The sequence below is a fragment of the Synchiropus splendidus genome, chromosome 6 (assembly GCF_027744825.2).
Source record: "Synchiropus splendidus isolate RoL2022-P1 chromosome 6, RoL_Sspl_1.0, whole genome shotgun sequence".
In the NCBI taxonomy this organism is placed as follows: domain Eukaryota; kingdom Metazoa; phylum Chordata; class Actinopteri; order Syngnathiformes; family Callionymidae; genus Synchiropus; species Synchiropus splendidus.
Window position 1 is genome coordinate 6824540 of NC_071339.1, and position 20880 is coordinate 6845419.

The following is a 20880-nucleotide window of genomic DNA, read 5'->3' on the forward strand; positions in this document are numbered from 1 at the left end:
TGGTAAATTGTGGACTAAACAGGGTGAGTCATGGATTGGTTCTTTATAAAGGTAAAGGTCATGTAGCGCGGGTGATATATATTTTTTTCAGTTTAACCAACTGGCGCCTTCACCATTTCTACGTCCATCTAGTTCACAAGATCTGCTTCAGCGATCTTGTGATGAAACACAGATTTGCATACGTGTTACCGCCCCCTGTCGGTAGAGGAGGCGCACCGCCAGACTGAGCCCTGACAGCTGTCCTCACTTGACGTTTGCGAGCAAGTTAGCCAGACAGACGATGATGTGAGGAAATGCACCGGGAATTCTTCGACCATGGCTAGTCTGTGGCTTCCTCTGGTGGTGCTCCTTCACTCTGTCCTCTACAAAAGCTGCCAAGGTGAGTCTCTTTCATGTTTTGTTGTGTCGTACGGCTCTGGGCCGCTGTCCCCGTCAAGAAAACATGGAGGCTGTTGCTAACTAGTATTAGCTCGTGTTAGCGTGACCATATCTTCAGCGATTTTCGGGATGTTAAATAACGCCTTGTTTCATTTGGAATAGACGTGTTCTTGTGGCGATAGTCTTTTTGTGAATGCCTTTGTTTTCGTGGAGCAGGAAGCCCCGGGAATGATAAATGTGTTGTTGTTGTTGTTGTCTCTCATTTAGCTGCAATGCTACACAGATTAATCTGTTCGGATTGTCACTTCATCGCGAGTCCATTTTCTCTTACACACACGATAATACTGCTACAGTCGGACAATGACTTAATACAACAATGTCCATGGCCTGGGCCGCATGTTGCAGTCAGGTGTATTTTTTTTTTTTTTGTATTACATTCAAGCTGACTTTTGTTTTGATAGTTGCATCGTCTTGGGAAGTAGTAAGTACGTGTTCTTTGCTCGTATAAACTGGAAATGTTTCATTTTACTGTTACTATAAATTTTTTATTTTTTATTTTAATTTTAACAAAATATATAGTGTATATAGTGACCTGCTATGCCCCATCTGCTGTGGTCAGTACCTTTTTACAGTTGTGTCTGCGAGAAAGAGCTCAACAAAATGTGGGTTAGTTTATCTGCAATTTGAAACCTCAGTAGCTTATATGATGGACTGCATCATGCTTATTTATGAGCCTCAAGTCCCGCGACTCTGTAGTGAATATGAATTTTAAATGATTTGTTATGTTTTTATTGAGAATTTATTTCTCAGTTTACCTTCCTTACCTTACCTACCTTTCCATTAGCACTGTTGGTTATTCTTTTGATTTCTTTAGCACCATCATTGTGTGGTTTCAGTCTTGCGCAATGCTACGATCATTTACTTGAGGTATCAAAAATGAAGTGACTTCATGATCCAAATTGTTCGAGTTAGTCACGCAATTGTTTACAGCCCTAGATTCTGTTGTTTTTTTTTGTACCGCCTCTTCCATCCCACTCATCTTGGTACATGACTTGCTTTCGTAAATGTAAAATATTATTTAACTGAAATTCTAGAGTCATCTGTCGCTGAACTCATCTTCCATCTGTCATGCACAGTCATATGTAATTCATGTGTGCCAGCTCCTTATGCTGTCATATTTGCAAATAAGAATTAATGCGCAGACTGAAAACATCCAAATAGTACAAACGCACATTTGTGTTTTTGATTGACGTAGTGTTTATTGGCAAACTATTTACTTTTTATTTGCTCAGTGTCTTATTAAGAAAGAAACAGGAAAAGTACAAAGAAAAAACATGACATTTATAATCATTGAAAAATGTGAAATGTCAGTCTCATTTTGTGATGAGTCAACATTAATCTTCCTCTTTCGTTCACTAGTTGTATTGTTTCCACTGTCTACACACAACAATGTGAGTCAACGCCACCCAAAAAGGTCCATCATTGGAATATCTCCACTCTTTGATGTACAAACAAGTTCGACAACATGTCTGTCTCCGATCAGTCACAACACCCACACAGTGCATCAAATACTCCACTTGGGTTTGAGTTTCCCTGAGTTAACCAATGGTCAAAGATTCCCCAATAGCCCTTAAATATAAGTTATGTAAATAGTTATTTTTGGATTTCTGTGTCTTATTCGGTTATTTTATCATATCTGTTTTTTATTCTTTCATGCTTTTGTTTTCATTTATCTTTTTTTTTCCTTCTCGTCCTTGTTTTTATTTCGACGTTCTTGAGATACAAATTTAGTCCTTTGCGGCTATTTAATTTACTCCTCTCTCATGACAGATTGTCGAGCATGTTGTCGTCCTTGTTTAAGCCTACACCAGTCCCCATCTACAAACTGAAAAGCCGAGATCATTAAGAGCCGTATGAATGATTTAATATTTAGATACAATTTTGCAACACAGTCAGGAGAAGACACTCACATGGTGCATTTGCTGAGACCAAATTGAATCAGTCAGAGGGAGGCGTCTCTTCGACCACAAAACGATGGACTCAGTGGTTCCATCGCTGTGATGCAAGCTGAGATGCATTCAGTCTTGATTATTGATTCACTATAATCCGGCTGTTGATGTGTTATGTTGGGCACGGCTGCATTTTCCGGCGCACTTTGGACAGCAAGACTTTTTAATGGGAACGTAGTGACGTGATTTGGCAGTTGCTGTTTGTCCTTGTGCAATACTCTGGGCTGGCAATTGCTCATGGCGCAGACAGGGGAGTGCTTTTCGTTACCAAATTATTGCGAGGCATGTCCTTCCATTTGTTCCAACATGATGCCGTCTTCTTTCAATGAGTACAACCCTCAGAGTGTTCGTCTCAAAAAGGTGTCTGGTGTCAAGTCAGTGCCAGTGAAAACGTGGTTTTATGTGCTGTGGAACCAATTCAGATCTGTTTGGTTGAACTGCTTGCAGACTTCCTTAGTCAGCGCCACGTAAATATTTTGCTCTTTTTAGTTAAGTGTGTCAAAGCATCCGTAAACATACTGTCCATGTATGTTGCTTAGTAGTAAGTAGCTCTGGAATGTACAATGTACAGAGACACATAGGTAGATGCACTTTGCAACTCTTGATATGACCTAGTTTTAGTGCCACATCCACCTTTCCATGGGCTATTTTCTACCCTGTACAGATGAAATTGGATAAATAATAATAATAATTCCGATTTCACGCAGCCTCTGTCATGAAATGTATAAATTTGCTGCTTGTCACCTCCAAACTTGGGATTGCAAATTCAAAAGGAATTTCGATGTTCAAATATAAATGCCACCAAGTTGAGCCACCAGCTGACAACTTTAATTCCCAAATATTTAATAATTTAATATATATTTTTTGACTAAGTGTTACTCAAGTGTTGCACTTGAGCTTTATGGTTAGCGCCCACATATTCTCTTCAGCTAAGACACTTCTGGGTTGATGCGCTAAAAAAGAGGCTTGAAAGTAAAGAATCTTGTGCTCTCTTCAACAGCTCTCCGCTGCAACTGCACCACAACCCTTTGTGAGAAGGCTGGCTACCAGTGTGAGACTGATGGAGCGTGCATGGTCTCCACATCCTTCCTAGAGGGCCAGGAGGAGCCCATCCGTACCTGCATCACCAAAGCCGATCTGGTGCCCCCAGGACAGCCCTTCTACTGCCTGAGCGCTGAAGGATTTCTCAGCAGACACTGCTGCTACACCGACTACTGCAACAGCATTGACCTCAAAGTACCATCTGGTGAGAGAGCAGAAGATTATTTCTCTTAGGGCACATTCTTTTGAACTCCAGCTGTAGCTGTGCGTCATTAACTGCTGTTATTCCTGTTTATTTTATTCTATAAACAATACTATAAACGGAACAGAAGTTCATCTCATGGATCCACACACATGCAACCTCTGCTGGTTGCTAACATCTTCATTGATGTTCTGTTTAGTGTAAGGTAGTGACCAGGTACCAAGAAGAGATTTACTGAAGCAGAACCATGTTATGTATACTCTGTGCTCTACAGTGACGACCGACTCCGGCCCGGTGGGGGGCTATGGACCAGGGGGCACATGGGGTCTGGTGGAACTGGTGGCTGTGATTGCTGGACCGCTGTCCCTGCTCTGCCTGCTGCTACTGGTTGGCTTTTTTATGTACCAGTACCACCACAGAGCCTACAGCCACCGACAGAGACTGGAAGTAGAGGATCCATCATGCGAAAACCTCTATTTGGCCAAAGACAGGACTCTGCAGGACCTCATTTATGATCTGTCCACATCTGGTTCGGGCTCAGGTCAGTCCGGAGCAAACGATCAATATATTGGTTTTATTGCATTGAACTACAATGTGTGTTTTTGCACCAGGTCTGCCCCTGTTTGTGCAAAGAACAGTGGCCAGAACAATTGTCCTGCAAGAGATCATTGGCAAGGGGCGGTTTGGAGAAGTGTGGCGGGGACGTTGGCGTGGCGGTGACGTGGCAGTGAAAATCTTTTCCTCCAGAGAGGAGCGCTCCTGGTTCCGTGAGGCTGAAATCTATCAGACCATTATGCTGCGACATGAGAACATCCTGGGCTTCATCGCTGCTGACAACAAAGGTGAGCGTTGCATGAAAAGTATCGGTTGCTACCTCAGTTGAATCAGCCCTCATCTTTGATTTGCTGCTCAGACAATGGAACCTGGACTCAGCTGTGGCTGGTGTCGGACTACCACGAACACGGCTCTCTGTTCGACTACCTGAACCGCTACTCTGTCACCACCGAAGGAATGATAAAGCTGGCTCTGTCTGCCGCCAGCGGTCTGGCCCATCTGCACATGGAGATTCTTGGAACACAAGGTACTTTCAGTCCCAGCCCTTGAAGCGAGCTTCATAGCCAACCTAAATCATCCTGACAGAGTCCACTAGGTGTCACCCGCGACCAGTCGTGGCCAAGGACCCCAGTTATCCGTTTATTTTTCCTTTAAATCTCACTTTTTGATTCATGCTGGAATGAATCTTCAAACGGCAGAATGACGCGTGAAGAACCTCAAGTGACCTCATCGTACAAAATCTGTGGCTTCTTTGTATGACATGTCCTCATGACTGGGGAAATTTTAGGGGTGGCCTGATAAAGTCGCCGTGTGCCATGCTGCAGCATCCGTCTGTACTTTGCGCTTTGAACTTTCAACAGGGACTTCACTTGATTTTACGCCCCAACTGTTACCTAACTGTAAAAATAACATAGGGGTGGGAAGATTTGGTTTCAGAAGGTCCACTTTTTAGTTGGATTTACTTGGTTTAACTGTGCAAATCAATTAGAGTGGTTTGGTGGAATGACATGATTTTGAACACAACCTTAACTTGTGTTGCTGATAAAATGTGTTCAAAATAGTTCTGAATCTAATCTTGACAGTTCAACCTTAAGAAGTGGTTTTATACGGCACATCATCCTCTTCCACCTCAACTAATCTGGGTCAGATCTCTCTTCTCACTGAACCTATCCAGGTCATCTTTTGCTACATTCATTAATCTCATGAATCTGGTTGTTTCCCTCTTTCTGTCACCTGAGTTCTCTGTCTCCACTATTGGTCGTCCACTGTCTCTCTTCTGTCCAAACCATGTGGCTTCCCTAACTTTGTCTCCGAACTGAGCCCGACCCTCAGATACACTCCTGTTCTGATTGTGTCTTTCCCTGTCGCTTCCTCATATCTGCCACTTCTAATCTTGGTAACATTACTGTGGATTAAAAAAACGTGTACCGTAATATCCAGACTATAAGCTGCAGTAAGTATTATAACATTATATAAGGTTGTGCTTGGTGTTTTTCAATGTCATTTAGTTGCCTTTCAATAGCCATTCATTTGTTTCCTAATTTTGCTCTGAGAGCCACATAAATACAAGCAAAGGACTGCGTGTGGCCCCCGGCCCGAACTTTACTCACCTCTGGTTTGTACCGCTGCACTTAAAACAAATGGAGTTCTGTTCCAGAGACCAAGGATTGAAATGCAGTTTCAGCTGGTGGAAGAGACTGAGATGTGCATTCTGTGTCTTCACAGGAAAGCCAGGCATCGCTCACCGAGACCTCAAGTCCAAGAACATCCTGGTGAAGAAGAACTGCTCCTGTGCGATTGCCGATTTGGGTCTAGCCGTCCGCCACGACTCCGTCTCAGACACGATCGACATCGCGCCGAATCAGAGGGTTGGAACCAAGAGGTGAGTGGCAAGTTGGCTTGTTGATGGGCTTGAGAGCTGTGTAAGCATGATGCCCCCTCCACGATGGTCGGGACAGGTACATGGCTCCCGAGGTCCTGGACGAAACCATCAACATGAGACACTTCGACTCCTTCAAATGTGCCGACATTTACGCTCTTGGTCTGGTCTACTGGGAGATCGCACGCCGCTGCAACAGTGGAGGTCAGACTCTTCCTCCACACAGAAAGATGTTCCTACTGTTGAGCTCCAGCTTCAGCTTGCAGCTTTCTGTGCAGGCATCCATGAAGAATACCAGCTGCCCTACTTTGACCTGGTGCCCTCTGACCCCTCCGTCGATGACATGAGAAAGGTTGTCTGTGACCAGAAGCTGCGCCCCAACATCCCCAACTGGTGGCAGAGTTATGAGGTAACCTCGGACTTTACCACCTCCTGGTGGGCGCTGAAGAGTGCTACATATATTAGTAGTGTAGTGTGGCGCTCTGTGCCAGAGTTGCTGATGTTCTTGTGTAATCTGATGGGGTTTGCGTAACATTGCGTAACACTCAAACCTCTGTTGTCAGACTTGAACAAGCTTCTCTATGAGTCACTTACTGAGCTGTGATTCATTACTTTATCATTACCAAGGTCGGGTCACGAGTGTGGCATCAAAGTAGAGACTCCGACTCCCCACTTCCCAAAAGCCTTTCATCTCTTGATATTATTATAGTATTTTGGTTCAAATGGACATCACAACTTTTAATTTTCATGTACAAATCAGCCCCTTTAATCTTAGTACAACTGTCCTTTGATGTTTGGTTTTGAACCCTCTTCCTGTCTTGTTGCTCAGGCGCTGCGGATCATGGGCAAGATCATGCGGGAGTGTTGGTACTCGAACGGAGCCGCCAGGCTGACGGCCCTGCGCATCAAGAAGACCCTGTCTCAGCTGAGCATCCAGGAGGACATCAAAGTCTGAGAGATAGGAACAGAGCAAAGAGGCACTTTGTAAAATATTCCTCCATAAACACTCCTGGAAACGTAGAAGCCTTGACTTCTGACAAACCCTACCTCGCTTACCCAGCCAAACGACCAGGAACACCTTTCCCCGTCGGCTCCTCAGCTCCTGCTGCCCTCCTGCCACCTTTCTTCCTCTCCAACACCTCCAAGGACTTCCTGTGGCCCGGATGCTGTACAGTGGCACACGGGAAGCGCTCGGCCGAGGATGTGCAGAGGCTCGGCAACAATCCTTTTTTTTTTTTTAAACTAGTGGTTTTTAAACAAGCGGGTGGTTTTTAAAGGTTTTCCTGTTGTCAGACAGCGACACCACGCACGCATCACTTTTCAGTCGAATCCGTGGAGGAAAATAGTCCCATGTGGTCCCCACACTAGTGACGTTCATGCATCGCGATGAATGTAGTAGCTTAGACAGTCAGTGCAAACGCTAACTGCAGACTCAAACCAGGTGAGATGAGACTTTAGCTCCTCCCATAAACCCTCAGGTCGTCCGTGTGCTCGCCAGTCGACTCGCTTTCTTTCGTCTTCTCGTAGTGAAACCAGCTTTAACGCTATAAGTCGTTTGGAAGAGCCCATCCAAGCACATTCCTTTCAGGTGTAGAGTTTGATGTCGAACATTGACTGCCAGAGTCGCTCACCGACATCAGGCCCCGTCATCCATCGGTACTTCACGCGTCAGGTAGCGCCATGCTACACGTCCCACTTCCCTCCATCACCTCACTGTCTTACACTGTTTCCAACAAGAGCAACATGTTCCGTTTTTTTAACCTCCTTTTACAACACTAACTCCAGGAATCAGAACGATGGTCTGTTTGAATATATTTTAATAATGTGCTCAGCATGTCCTTCCCCTCAGGGTGTGATCTTCCCACATGCACATGAACGTCTGTGATACTTGTATATGTGAATTGTATTTGTTTTTACCCGACTGTAGGTCATGCTTTAGATGATTCTATTTTTATACCTGATTTGTGGCTCGGCTGTCGACGGAGAAGAACCTACTGATGTCTAAAGTAACATTCCCGTGTGATTCAGGCACTGCACAGCGCTTCGTCTCCCCCGCCGCCTCCCGTCCATGCTCCTCCTTTGTGTTCGCTACACGATACCTCCTCAATGCGCGAACGCGGGCGGAAGGTTCCTGTCGAGCTGTCAGAAATGACTTCTCAATGTTAATACTTCAGGAAATCGGTGCACTTTTGTCTTTGACTGTATGCAAATTGAACAGGTACTGTTGTGTCTACTCTTCCCCGTGTTATTTATATGAATATGCTGAGATTCCTGTGAAAGCCTGGAAGGCCACATGTGCACTACTACTGACCTCACGGCACTAAAAAAAACAAACCAAATTGCTCTCAGTCAAACATGACCAGTGTTTATTCCAGTTCACTCCACTGAAATAGAGAATGTTTACACGAACCATGCCACTTCAGTACACTCTTGTCTGGACACTGTACAGCTCATCTGAAGTTTCTCTGGGAGAGGAAATGTCGAAGCTAAATATTGATCTAGTATTTACTAATATTCTTACAATCACCTGCACTGTCTTGTTTCCCTGTGATGTTCGACTGCTCTGGCTTCTGCTGCTTTAGACTGGACACTGTCATTGGATAAGGGGCTCGTTCAATGGTGGTGGGGGGTGTCTTGCTCCAGCCAGGGCAGGAGAAGCTACTGCAACTATGTATAAACCCTCTGGTCATGTGACATCTAATAGAGTAAAGATTCAATTGGTATAAAATGCATTCTTTGTTTTTATTTGTAAGTCCGAGACATTCTGGAAGGTCCAGCTGAAGACTTTTATTGCTCCATCTTTCAATGATTCAGTAAATAAGTAGTGCCTCACGCACACACATACATGGTCGAGTTCACAGGACACGTGACTTGGAAAAGCTGCTGGTGAAGTTAAGGAATGTGGATTACGTTCTCTCACACAAGATACCGACCGAGTCCTCGACAAATTATGTAAAACACGAGAGAAGAAATTCCCTTTTGAGACGAAAGATTAATAAATGAGGTGGTTAAACATGGCGACGGTTCATCCGTGACGCTACCTGGCTGATGACAGACCAGAACCTGAGCCCTTGTTTCAGTTTGTGCTTCAGAAAAACATCTTTTCATAGTCACATTTTGATGGTTAAAAAAATACAGGCTTCATTTAAGCTCCTTCCAAATGTAGGTGCTGTGTGGACAGTGAAGGGTTGGAATTGCTGCGCACACACAGATCCTCACTACAGATACTTGAAACCAACATGATTTGAGGAGGAGGGACCGACTCACGCAACACCACCGACAAACAATGGACGGCCTCTTTCACTCTGGATGGATCTCTGGCGTTCGGGCCCTCAGCTGGTCACGCGGGGACTCAGCCGTTCTTCTGGCTGCTGGTTTTGTCAAATTGGATGTTTGGCCGGTAGCATCAGAAATAGTGTGTTTGTGCCAGATGAACCTTTAAATACTAGAACACAGCTCCACTCCTCTGGGGCCTGGGCTCCATCCGTCGGCACAGTCCGGGCTTTAGGGGCCTGCGGAGGAAGCAGCCTGTCAACTAGTTGATCATCACAGACGTCCACTAAAACCCAACAGCAAGATCACACTTGACTGTTCTGAGGTTCATCGAGTTCACTGGGACCTGCTGGGAGAAAGAGTGGACTGAGGGCAGGTTCGCACTGTGGGTTCTGCCTCGGGTGGCCTGAGTTCGATGCACCCCCTGCTGTGCAGCCTCGCACCTCCGTGCCTCAAGTGATGCCCCTTTTTCTCCTCAGCTGGCGGTGGTTTGTGACCCACGACGAAGCACGTCTGAAGGAAGTCGTCATCTGCCGCGCAACAACCTATTTACCAACACCGGGTTGTCCACCGTATTTCTATGTCAGTTCTAAACACTAAGAGCCGTCCTCACCTCACCACAGCCAAAACTAAACATGAAACGGTGTTGTCATGTTGATTGTACGAGGAAATGGTGGAAACAAGCTGCGTAAATACAGAGCGTCTTCATCGATCCACGCTGCTCTCACAACACGTTGAACACAATGACAGAGATTCCTGACGATCGAGAAGGTTTCTTTCATGAAACTCAAAATCTCAGTTGTCCAGTAAGAGTCTACATCAACTCCCCGCACTGAACACTTACCCTCCTTCGCGTCGGTCAGCACCAGCGCCTGCAGGATGTCCGACAAGGAGACGATTCCCTTCACAACGTCCTGCTCGTCCACCACCACCAACCTGTGCACCTGAGGAACACACGAGTGTCGACAGTGAGTGATTTGGCTTTAACCCATCAGGTCCACTAGTACAGAATGAGCGAGGACTCCGGGTGACAGAAACTAGATGCGAGTTCTGAGACCGGCATTCAAACATGTGCCAATGGAAATGCGGACCATCTGAGAACGAAACATTGTTGGGACAAAGGTTTGGGACGTTACCTCGGCTTCCACCAGGCGGTTGATGATGGCCTCCAGGCTCTCGTGCCTGTTGCAGGTCAGGACTCCTTCGAAGTACTGCGAGCGGTGCTGCAGAGCTTTGGTGACGGTCACGTCCAGGTTGTTGTACGTCTTCTCTGCTGCCAGGTTCTGAGTGAACACAGTCAGAACGAGCATTGCAGTTCAAGCGTTACATGACGAGAGAGACGGACTAACCTTTACCAGGAGGTAAAGGTTAGTCATCTGTCTCGGATGGAACATACCTACTTGTGAGGACTCTTTGCTTGCGGGGACATTTTTTGCCAGTCCTCACAAGTCCAAGTCTCAATTTGAGGATGAAAACACCAAAATAACTGGGTCTTTATTATTGGGTTTGAGTGTGGTTCAGAGTCCTGGTTAAGGTGAGCCATGTGTTTTGGATGGTTAGTTTTAGGGTGAGAGAATCAAGGACAAAGACAAAGATCCGAACATGTGTGCGATTGGTTTATCTATTCTTGTTAGGACCAATTAGGGGAAAAACACTTCCTTGTGAGGACCGTTTTGCCTGTCCTAACAAGGTTAAGCCTAAATCTGAGGGTGAAATGTCAAACTAACTGGGTCACTATAATTGGTTTTAAGTTTGGTTCAGAGTCCTGGTTCAGGTTTGCCATGTGTTGTGGATGGACAGGTTAACAGTGAGATAGAAATATGAGAATGTGTGTGTCTTTACACCTCCAATGCAATGCTTTCATTCCTCAACAGGCTCTGGTCATTCTGCGGGGCTAATAATGCTACTGTGTAATGTGCAGTGTGGCATGAACACCCGTCAGTATCCTAGGTTTGTTTGAGGGACAGCAGCAACTAGGGCTACTGTGACAGCATCATTTCTCCTTACAGTTCTCCTTCATTCATTCTCTCCAGGTTTCTCCCTCAGGCCCAGCTACTCCGGAGCGAGAACCATTTGGAGTCGTCGGTAAACTTCTGAAAGTTTTTGGACTGTGGGAGGAAACCCGAGTGCGGGGGGAACCACACAAGGAGGATGACATACTAAACATGCCACCATTGTGCGGCCAAGTTGCGACACCACTCCTTATTCATGGTTTGGAATTTTCCGAAGCTCAACTGGATCAAGCCTCGTAACCAACATCAGTCATTTCCGTAGCACAGCAAATTCAAACACTTGATGACAGCGACTTACTATCACGTCAAATTTGGAGTAAATGTCGACCACTCGGCCTGAAAAACAAAGGCAAAAATTGGAGTTCAGATTTCAATCCGGTCACTTGTTTCAAACTCAATATAGCCGGCGTTGGGGCTCCGCCTACCTTTGCTGTCCACCACCGGCAGTGCAGACACTCGCTGCTCCACGAAGATCCCCAGCGCGGTGTAGAGAGGAGTGTCCGCGCGCACCACCGCTATGTTCCGGAACGTTCCAATATTCAACTCCTCTAGGGTCTGACTTAAGAAAGAAGGTTTGGGCATCTCGGATATCTGGAATCACCAGCGACAACACACACAGGTTAGCAAACACTGGGGCCGTCCAGCTCGAACCACTCAACCTACAAAGAGCTTCAGGAATTTGAGAATCCTTTTGTGTGTCAAAATGTAGAGCGTGTTCCCCGTCAGCGGGTCGATCACCGGGAGCCTGTGGATCTTGTTCTTCAGCAGCGATGAAACGGCATCATACAAGCTGCAACACAAGAGCCGGCGATGAAGGAAGACACAGGCGTGGAACACAGGCATGAGACGATATGTTGTTGAGCTGAGAGCCTCCTGAGCTTCTCAGGGGTATTTGTTGACATGAGATATTGGGCACATTGTGAGCGCCGTGTTTTGATATGCGACGAATGAAACAACACAAATGGAGAAGAGATCTTGTGTTTCAATAACAACTCACCTTGCATTTGGTGATATGCTGACCAGAGGTTTAAAGGAATCTTGAAGATAAACCTCTGCGGATGACAACAGTTGCGTTAAGGACACATGAGATTTGATTCAGGCCTGTTAAAAGTTATGTTGTTGACATCTTGTGACGCAAATCTGACATTTACATTGGACAAAAAAGCCAACACACCCCACGGCTCATTTTTAAGTTTCAACCCTGCGACACCAAATGTATTTACTGTAATAGCCAAACCATTTCAACGCAGAGCAGAGGAAATTCTTCTCACACAGACGCAGACACTCACCTCTCCATGTTTCAATTTTGTGCTCTTCTAACTCATAAATCTGAACCTAGAAATCAGGAAAAGAAATATTGAGTAAAGCAGTGTAAGACTTCCAACATCATGCAGGCTGTGAGCTCACCAGGGGAGACTTGTAGTAGCGGTGAAGAATGTTTATGAAGTCTGTGATGGTTAACATACCTGTGCAAGAGGAGAAGCACAATGAATTGAATTGAAGGGACCACATCTACATCAGAAGAATTTTAAAAGTGAATCAGTAGAGATGTTAGGAAGAACACTGGATGGTTCTGTGCCACTGTCTGAGGTCAAACTTTTCTCCTCACTATCATGTCCAACCCCTAAAGCTTCATTAACTGTGTCAAAATCACAAACATTCTTTAAACCAGGGGTTTCAAACTGCTCCACAGAGGGGCTGCAGTGGGGGCAGTTTAAACCGACGTACCAACAAAGCATTGCTTGTTACTGTCCCACAGTGGCGCTGCTCTCACTCCATTGGACACAAGTGCAAAAAATGCCTTCTTGACCTGTCAAAACAAAAGAGTCTTGTCAGTCCTCTGATGCGACCCTTTATTATCCACAAATGTTGCGCCTTTCACCTGCAGGGATGTGTCAAACACCACCAGCTTAGAGCTGGTCGGAACAAGGTCATAACAGCGGTGGGATTTCATGAACCTGGTGTAGACATTGTGCTCTGGGTCTGAAAGAGACACGCTTGTTCTCACGTCCAACAGAGCATATGATACGAGCCCCTTACCTTCAGTCACAGTCTCCTTTTTACTCTCCAGGTCCTCAAGAGTCGCTGGAATCTGAATGGGTCAAGTCATGATACAAGTTTAGACCACCTTGCAACAACCTCACCAAACCCAGAACAACACAAGCCCACGTACTATTCCAAGCCACACTTGTTGGTATGATAATCCGTTTGAATCAACGTTTCCAATGCAGACAAATGTCAAACGTTGGTCGATATGTAAAGCGAGGAAACTTCAATGGCTAATACACTTTTGAAATTCTTAACCTATTCGTAAAAGGAGACACAAACTCGCAGTGTGGAGGAAGCGACGTTAAAATGTAACAGCTTGTTGGCTGAAGAACCGGTAAACAGGAGTTCAGTTATGAATAAACTAATGTTAGCATGTAGCATTAGCTCGCGTCACGGTGTTCTGCCGTTATTGACAGTCGCCCTGTCCTGAAAGTTCAACCACAGAACATCAGCTAGTTGCGATCTAAACGCTCGCCCTGACAAAACGATTTTTTAGAAACCTTGGAAGAGAAGATAAAAGCATTAACGCGCATGCTAGCTAGTTAGCTTCGATACTTCGGTGCAGCAAAGCTCGTTGGAGTTACAAACTCAACTAAAGGGCAAGACATAGAACAACGAGTTGACTCACACACTCCATGTTTCATTCACTGTGTCGGACTATAGTGCTGAGCTGTCTTTGGAGCAGGGTCTTGTTAAACCACAAAGCTTCCGCTACGAACAGACCAAGATCCTGGTCGACTGTACGGTATTACCGTACTGTGCGTAATATGGTCGCACACCTTTTACGTCCTTGCCCTTTGAGAGGAAAACACTGGCCATTTGCTTTGTAGCTCTTTAAATCAATATACTCTTAAGCTTGGTCATGTTTGGCAATGTGAACCATATTCATAGGTCATGTCAATCCCTCATAAATTAACGTTGAGATATAGTAAAGCTGTAAAAAATATGTCATTGGCAATTGCATCACTGTTTATGATAAATAACCTCCACCATTAAACACAAATAAAGACAACTTGAAATGAGTAACAGGTTTATTTACATACAAAACTGTTTACAGCAAGATTTCTGAATCAACATTGATCCACTTGGGTTTGCACCGTGTCACCCTCAACCAAGAGATCAAGTCAACGGACTGAGAAAGAAACCCCTTAGAAAGAACCTTTGGTCATGAAGGGAAGTAGATGTAGATGAGTTTGAAGATCTGTAAGGCACAAGACACAGCAACACCAGCCTCTGTCCAAATTCTAATCAACTATCTCAGCAAAGCACTTAATAAAACATTGCCCACTTCAGGCACAAATTCATGATCCCAATAATAAAAAAAGGTGAATGGTTCAGAGCATCTGTCACCACAAAAAAAAAAAAATCTAATTACTCTTAAGCCCTAAATTATGACCCCAATTCACAAATGGGATGAAAAATAACAGCAATGTGCATTGTAGTAATGCACTGAGCACATTGTCAATACTGATAGGAAGCGTGACCCATTTCAGTCAGAACCAACCAAGAGCACCAAACCCATTCCTATGATCCTACAAACTGACATCACCTGTAAATATCTGAGTCTAAAGCTATGATGGTTCCACAACACGAACGCCCTGCTACAGATGTTAGAGAAACAAAACTGTAGGAAGAAGTGAAAGAAGACTGTTCTGCTCAGCAGAGAGCTACACATGTGAGTCATTGTACACATATATCCCTCCATTATGAAGACACAGCTCACGTGTTCATTTGAGAACAATACCTGATTAGAAGTTGATGTTTCTTTTAATACAGCATAGAGAACGTTTGGACTGGAGAATAAACCCAGAAAAGAAAGTTCATGGGGGAGAGGAACACATGGACACATTTACAGCAATGTGATATTTGAGTGTCGACAGAAATAACCAGTTGCAATTCATAGGTTTAAAAAAAAAAATTATATCAAAAGCTCTCACCGAAGATTTAAAATGACAAACCAATGTTGTTTCAATATCAGAAAACCACTAATTCAGAAAGTCATTTTCTGAACACCAGAAAAAATGTTTAATAAAATATGTTCTGACAAAATTATAGATATATATAGATATATATATATATATTGTTTTTTTCCACACATCATATTGGTAGTTGATGAAAATACATCAACAGATTAGGCACAAATCAGAGTATTTCGACGGCGGTTTGAAGTCGGTGAGGTTGCAATAGGCAAGCTGGTGAAGTTGTGTCTTTGTCTTCTGTGGATAAAGTTACCGGCACCGGTGATGAGTCGTCTACATCACAGCACACTTCTTCTCCTCCGAGGGTGCGTTACCATCTGCCTTCTCCATTTCCAGTATGATTCTTTTGAAAACTTCCACAGCAGTCTGCACAAGAAAAGGTTGAACTAATCGTGAACATCATCACCCAGGAAGGTGCTGACCATCATACAGACTGAGGGGCGTCACCTCATTCTCCTTGGCTGAAGACTCCATGAAAGCAGCACCCCAGGAATCAGCCAGCTTCTTTCCCTCCTCCGGTTTGATAACTCTGAAAATTGGAATACAGCTTAGTGCACTCTTTAAAACAAATTACCTCAACCGCTCCACTCTCATGACAAATCACTATATCATCTGCAAACATCATTGTCCATGTAGACTACTCTCTCACCTTACAACATTATAAGAATGTATTAACAACTGTGGGCATGAAAATACGAAAATGTAAGTTCCATAAAAATAAAAGTGCCCAGTGAAATAAGAAAATGAAGTCCAATATTTCTTTCTGCTGAGAGACAGTGGATTAATACTTAAGACAATTCTATTTACCGTTCCATATGAAGATCCTTCTTGTTCCCAACCAGAACTGTTGGAACTCTAAAAATGACAGGGAAAATAAGAATCAGTCAGTGGAAATACAAATAATGCTAAATGGGAAGGGATGAAAATATATAGGACTCACTGAATTTTCCCCACCATGTCGAGAAGCTTGTCGTGAAGAACCTGAACGACTTCAAAACTGAAGTTAAAAAAGAATAATTCACATGTCAAAAACATGACCTCAGAATGAACTAGCGCACGTCTTCATTTTCAAATGTACAAAATTCCATTGACACCACAGCAAATTCACTTGTTACAGCTGCCAAAAGCAATTGTGAAAATATTTGAAAATGCAATGAACAAAATAATCTTACAGAAAAATGGGCACAATTAAAAATATATATGGAAAATAAAAAAACAAGAAGTTATCACAAAACATAGGCAAAAACTGCAGCCATTGTGAATTAGATACAACACTTGTCAAGTGATAAAGCAACATGAACTAGGCTGGACAAGATACTGCTAAAATGCTGCGAACATCAAAGACTCACCTTTTCGTAGAAGTCACTGAGTAGACAAGGACATAACCATGAATATCCAATGAGTGAGACTGTGGAAAAATTGAGTACTCATCCTGGAATGGGGGAGAAAAAGATTCACTTTATTCTATCAATTTGCATGTGTACACACATCACCATCAGACTCCCTTCGGTATAAAGGAATATTGCAATATTTTAAAATGGTTACTTATGTGTGAAAGAATATATTTACCAGCAGCACATACTGCATTCACATGCCAAACTATGTCCATCCCCTGTGTTTATTCATGTCCTAACCAATGGTGATGCGTGTGGACCACTAAATAGACTACATAATGGCCACTTGAGTTTGGGCCTTCCATGTTAAACAAATCTCCTGTGGGCACCATTTTTCAGCGACTCACACGACTATCCCATCTCTCATTCACTCACTTGTCCAGCTGTATCGACCAACTGAAGATTAAAATCTTGTCCATGGACGCTGACCATTTTGTTGAACGCTAGAGTAGCGTAACACAGAAAAAGATTAATATGATGTTTAAAAAAAAGTCACATAAAATTGAAATTAATTGAAACTTACTATTTTCAATGGTTGGATCATAAGAGTCCACAAACTGTCCTTCAACAAACTGAATTGTTAATGAGGATTTGCCTGTCAACAGTAAAAAAGTCATTAATATTATAATTCGGCACCACAACACACTGTCAATTCAGGCATTTTTGGTTATATATTGTTTAAGAAGGGTTCCACCTATGGATGACGTACATAAAGCAGCAGTCAGACACTTAACAAATATAATCCTTGACAACGTGATTCACAAGGATTAGCACAAACGTGATCAATAACTAGTTTTGGTTCCATTATGATAGATCTTCTTTTGGCATTTCTGGGATCTTGACCTTGCCATTGACTCCGATTTAACACCAGTACCTTTATTTCAACGTCTAAACTAGAAATAGCAACAACATGCTGATCTACATGTTCAAAAATAAATGTAAGTATTGACCTGTTTTAAAGGTTATTTTGGAAAATCAGGTTTAGTAAAGACATTATACGGCACATTGCTCTGTGGGTAACTATTTCGGACCCAGCTGTTCTCACAGGAGATATCGTGGCACCCAAATTTGTTTTTCATCGAGGACACATGACTTCGCTGGGTGTTTGACTAACTCGCCGATGTTTCTTTTCAGTGGAAGTGAGCAATAAGCACCCAGATTGGAAGCACTGACGGCAGCAAAGTTCGGTACGAACCCCGAACACATGGCGACGTCGACATGTGGCGAGATATCGAGTAGGATTTTGTGGAGAGCATGTGAATCTCGAAGCTTAGAGTTCATCAAGCGAACACACTTAACAGCAACAACAACAAACGTGAGCTAGCATAGCAAGTGTTAGCATAATAGAAGGGAAAACAAAGCCGCATTAGCATGTTAGCCCGATAGCCGAATGTTGGTACTCACCTACGGACCTGTACCCTATAACGGCGATCTTTCTGCATTTCGGTTGCGGCATTGTGTAAAGAACGACGACGATTTTGTCTTCAGAAAGTAGCGCCACCTGGATATACTATCGAAACCAACTTTTATCGCCACATTCGTCTCGCGTCACGTGACAACAACAAACTTTTTCGGAGCCGCTCCAACTGGGCCTCGAGCTCCAGCTCGTAAGTACGACCTGAACCTCTCGCGCAATCGCAAAATAAGCGCTGCCGGTCGATGTTGTCGGCTCGTTTGCGGTAGGAAAACCCGAGCACTGATTGGAAACGATCGGAGAATGGCGCCCGTTCACCGCGGTGACGACTCGAGTCGCGAGCCAAGCCGACGGAAGTTGTGTAAGCGCAGCGTCGCGAGAGCGTCCCCGGCGACCCTGCCACTCCGCACAGTAGAGGTCACTCTTTGTGCGTCCCAGCCTGTTTCTGACCGCGAGTATTTGGATCGTTCTAGGCCGTAACGGGCCAACGTTTGAAAACAGCCCTCTCCCCTTTTCAATGTATGCAGTGTTTGGCAGGATGTGGCGGAGTCAAGTCGGAAAACAATTGATCCACACGCCTGTTTCATAAACTGCGCTGCTGTGTACCACGTTGAACTCATCACTCGCCACTCTTAATTTCTATATCATTTTAATTCACAATGATGTGCCACACAAAGTATTTCAGAATAAAAGGAGCGCACAAATTGAAACAACACCATTGCGATCACTCTAATTTCCAGAACAGGGTTCACTTGATTTGTCTCTTTTATTTTCCACTTTAAACTAATGTCGTACATCATGTTGCTTTCAAGTAGAGCTTTTCTTCTATGGCTACCGTAAAACCCCATCAACCACAGCAATCTAACTACATTTTTCATGAAGGAAAATGGTAAAGAAAATATGGGCTGGAAGTCACCAAGGAGAAAGACGATACTTCACATCAGTCAGAACCAGTGGTAGCTTCATTAGGCCTGCTTAATGTAGGAGACACACTGGAGTCTAAACAGAATGCATGGTCCGTCTCCCTGTTATGAGTGAACACATTCTCTCAAGCATCAGTGTGTCAAGAGTACATCCGTGGTGTTCCTTCATCCTCAGCTCCACCTCATTTATTACAGTTGTCTGCAGGGAAACACTGTCATTTCAGATCATTATATTGACGTGCAATAGAAACATTCGGGGTTCTGTGAATTACTTTTCAGTCAACTACATATTTAGCTCTTGTTCTGATTTCCAGATCTTCAGTCTGACTTACATGCCATATTGTGACAGCAGTTTACCCCCAATGGAATTCCCAGGTCATTGCTTGTCTTTTGTGGCACTGTACTTATGAGACCCCTGATGGTCTCACATTAGAAACTTTCAGTGCTGACCACTATCTGTGTCACCCTTTTCCACAGCCATTCAACCAGAAATGTGCTCATTGTCATTGTAAATACACATACACATTTACGTGTCGATGTACTTCATTGGCCAACCCTGAGAACAAAATTCTCAATAAGATATTGCGCTTAGGATAAAAGAACTGTTAAAAACTGGAGTGAATAAGAAACCAAGATGATAAGTAAAAGGCAAAATAAATAAATCATGACTGGAATCCAGTGGTACATCCTGAAGTTACTGACAACACCTCCTCCTATTATTGGCCTCCCTATGGTCAGCGGTCCAGTCCTCCTCTGCCACAAGCTCTGGCCCTGCACAGAAACTACAGACTTTTAATTTCACTTAACTTCCACTGACTGTCCTTCATTTATGTTTGCATATATTTTCTACTTGCTTGTTTGTTAATTGTTTTTTTTTTTTTTTTTAAATGTAATCTGACACTGACAGTGAGATTTGTTACATTTATACTGGAGCATGTTAAATTATGAGCAAAATTGCCCACAGGAAGTTTTTTTCTGATTCTGACTCATTGACATTGTGGGTTATTGCATTTACTGCATTGTTTGCTCATTTTTGCCTCAAGATTATCTTAATAATAAATCTGAACAGCAAAGATTATTTTCGCTACTATGAGAACAAACGAACATGTGTTTTTTTTTCTCACCATATCTTTTTCTCATATGAGATGCAGCTCACAAATGATAAAATCCTGATGTGCTCCTGAGATCCTCAAAATGGATGTGAGTTCACCTTCACCACCATGTCTGCTGTCAAATCCACTGGGTCAAGTGGACACGGCAGCAATGGCTGAAATGACCATGACACCATAATCATAAATATTGTTTGCATCCCATGACCTGAACCACTGATGTATCAGAGAAACAGATTATTATATTTGGTTCGTTTTCTTTGTCACGTGGGTTCTGTTCTTACCTGTCTATATTTATGTTTGATTCTGATTATTAGTGTATTCAGGGAACATCTTTTATCACCCATAATAATATACAGATTTGCATGAAATGGTTTGGGCTGCATCTTGTCACACATGCATTTGAGTACTCACCCTCTGCAGCTTATGGAATATGACTGAGTCATAAAAAATAGTACGTTTACACGTTCCTCTTACATAAACATCATCGTTTTATTCTGTAATTCTATTTTTAAAAAGTAGATGCACTGAAATAATTTTTTTATAAATCCTATTCTAGTGAAAAACGTCCATAAATCCACCCTGATATAGAAGTCTCCGATTAAAGGCTTTTTTTTTTAAAGAAAAAACTGTGCTGTAGTGATGGAAGGTTTTGATCGCTTT

General features: G+C 43.5%; 3 protein-coding genes across 5 annotated transcripts; 1 reads left to right on the plus strand and 2 right to left on the minus strand.

Moving 5' to 3' along the window:
- Positions 1-222: 222 nt before the first annotated feature.
- On the plus strand, positions 223-8787 carry LOC128760204 (activin receptor type-1B-like). The gene is made up of 9 exons (XM_053867322.1): positions 223-379; positions 3388-3633; positions 3905-4171; positions 4242-4472; positions 4544-4711; positions 5911-6067; positions 6144-6268; positions 6343-6473; positions 6894-8787. The coding sequence occupies exons 1-9, from the start codon at positions 316-318 to the stop codon at positions 7017-7019; spliced, it is 1515 nt and encodes a 504-aa protein (XP_053723297.1). The 5' UTR covers positions 223-315; the 3' UTR covers positions 7020-8787.
- A 9-nt stretch (positions 8788-8796) lies between these two features.
- Positions 8797-14151, minus strand: prkag1 (protein kinase, AMP-activated, gamma 1 non-catalytic subunit). 2 transcript variants are annotated; one of them, XM_053867323.1, is made up of 13 exons: positions 14027-14151; positions 13390-13441; positions 13232-13332; positions 13078-13159; positions 12757-12815; positions 12639-12684; positions 12347-12401; positions 12013-12139; positions 11775-11940; positions 11648-11685; positions 10474-10620; positions 10182-10281; positions 8797-9576 (listed from the first exon to the last, which is right to left on the minus strand). In XM_053867323.1, the coding sequence occupies exons 1-13, from the start codon at positions 14033-14035 to the stop codon at positions 9569-9571; spliced, it is 990 nt and encodes a 329-aa protein (XP_053723298.1). In that variant the 5' UTR covers positions 14036-14151; the 3' UTR covers positions 8797-9568. The 2 variants fall into 2 exon arrangements, with proteins under 2 accessions (XP_053723298.1, XP_053723299.1); XM_053867324.1 differs by lacking the exon at positions 14027-14151 and adding an exon at positions 13523-13909.
- Positions 14152-14421: 270 nt separating this feature from the next.
- rhebl1 (Ras homolog, mTORC1 binding like 1) lies at positions 14422-20840 on the minus strand. Of its 2 annotated transcripts, none has more exons than XM_053868307.1 (10): positions 20632-20840; positions 20233-20375; positions 18176-19879; positions 17295-17366; positions 17147-17214; positions 16727-16809; positions 16318-16374; positions 16185-16232; positions 15825-15906; positions 14422-15743 (listed from the first exon to the last, which is right to left on the minus strand). In XM_053868307.1, the coding sequence occupies exons 3-10, from the start codon at positions 18225-18227 to the stop codon at positions 15651-15653; spliced, it is 555 nt and encodes a 184-aa protein (XP_053724282.1). In that variant the 5' UTR covers positions 18228-19879; positions 20233-20375; positions 20632-20840; the 3' UTR covers positions 14422-15650. The 2 variants fall into 2 exon arrangements, with proteins under 2 accessions (XP_053724282.1, XP_053724283.1); XM_053868308.1 differs by having other exon boundaries at positions 18176-19890.
- Between the last annotated feature and the right edge of the window lie 40 nt (positions 20841-20880).

What these genes read in the sequence shown, in the direction of transcription:
- LOC128760204 (XM_053867322.1), top strand. Translation starts at nt 316, where the DNA reads ATGGCTAGTCTGTGGCTTCCTCTGGTGGTGCTCCTTCACTCTGTCCTC. An exon ending in CAGAGGGTTGGAACCAAGAG is followed by an intron (nt 6,068 to 6,143) that starts GTGAGTGGCAAG and finishes TGGTCGGGACAG; the next exon opens with GTACATGGCTCCCGAGGTCC. An exon ending in ACTGGTGGCAGAGTTATGAG is followed by an intron (nt 6,474 to 6,893) that starts GTAACCTCGGAC and finishes CTTGTTGCTCAG; the next exon opens with GCGCTGCGGATCATGGGCAA.
- prkag1 (XM_053867323.1), bottom strand. An exon ending in AAAGGAGACTGTGACTGAAG is followed by an intron (nt 13,333 to 13,389) that starts GTAAGGGGCTCG and finishes TGTCTCTTTCAG; the next exon opens with ACCCAGAGCACAATGTCTAC. An exon ending in GCCGGTGGTGGACAGCAAAG is followed by an intron (nt 11,686 to 11,774) that starts GTAGGCGGAGCC and finishes TTTGTTTTTCAG; the next exon opens with GCCGAGTGGTCGACATTTAC.
- rhebl1 (XM_053868307.1), bottom strand. Translation starts at nt 18,227, where the DNA reads ATGCCGCAACCGAAATGCAGAAAGATCGCCGTTATAGGGTACAGGTCC. An exon ending in TGATCCAACCATTGAAAATA is followed by an intron (nt 17,215 to 17,294) that starts GTAAGTTTCAAT and finishes ACGCTACTCTAG; the next exon opens with CGTTCAACAAAATGGTCAGC. An exon ending in CTTCAGCCAAGGAGAATGAG is followed by an intron (nt 15,744 to 15,824) that starts GTGACGCCCCTC and finishes TTTCTTGTGCAG; the next exon opens with ACTGCTGTGGAAGTTTTCAA.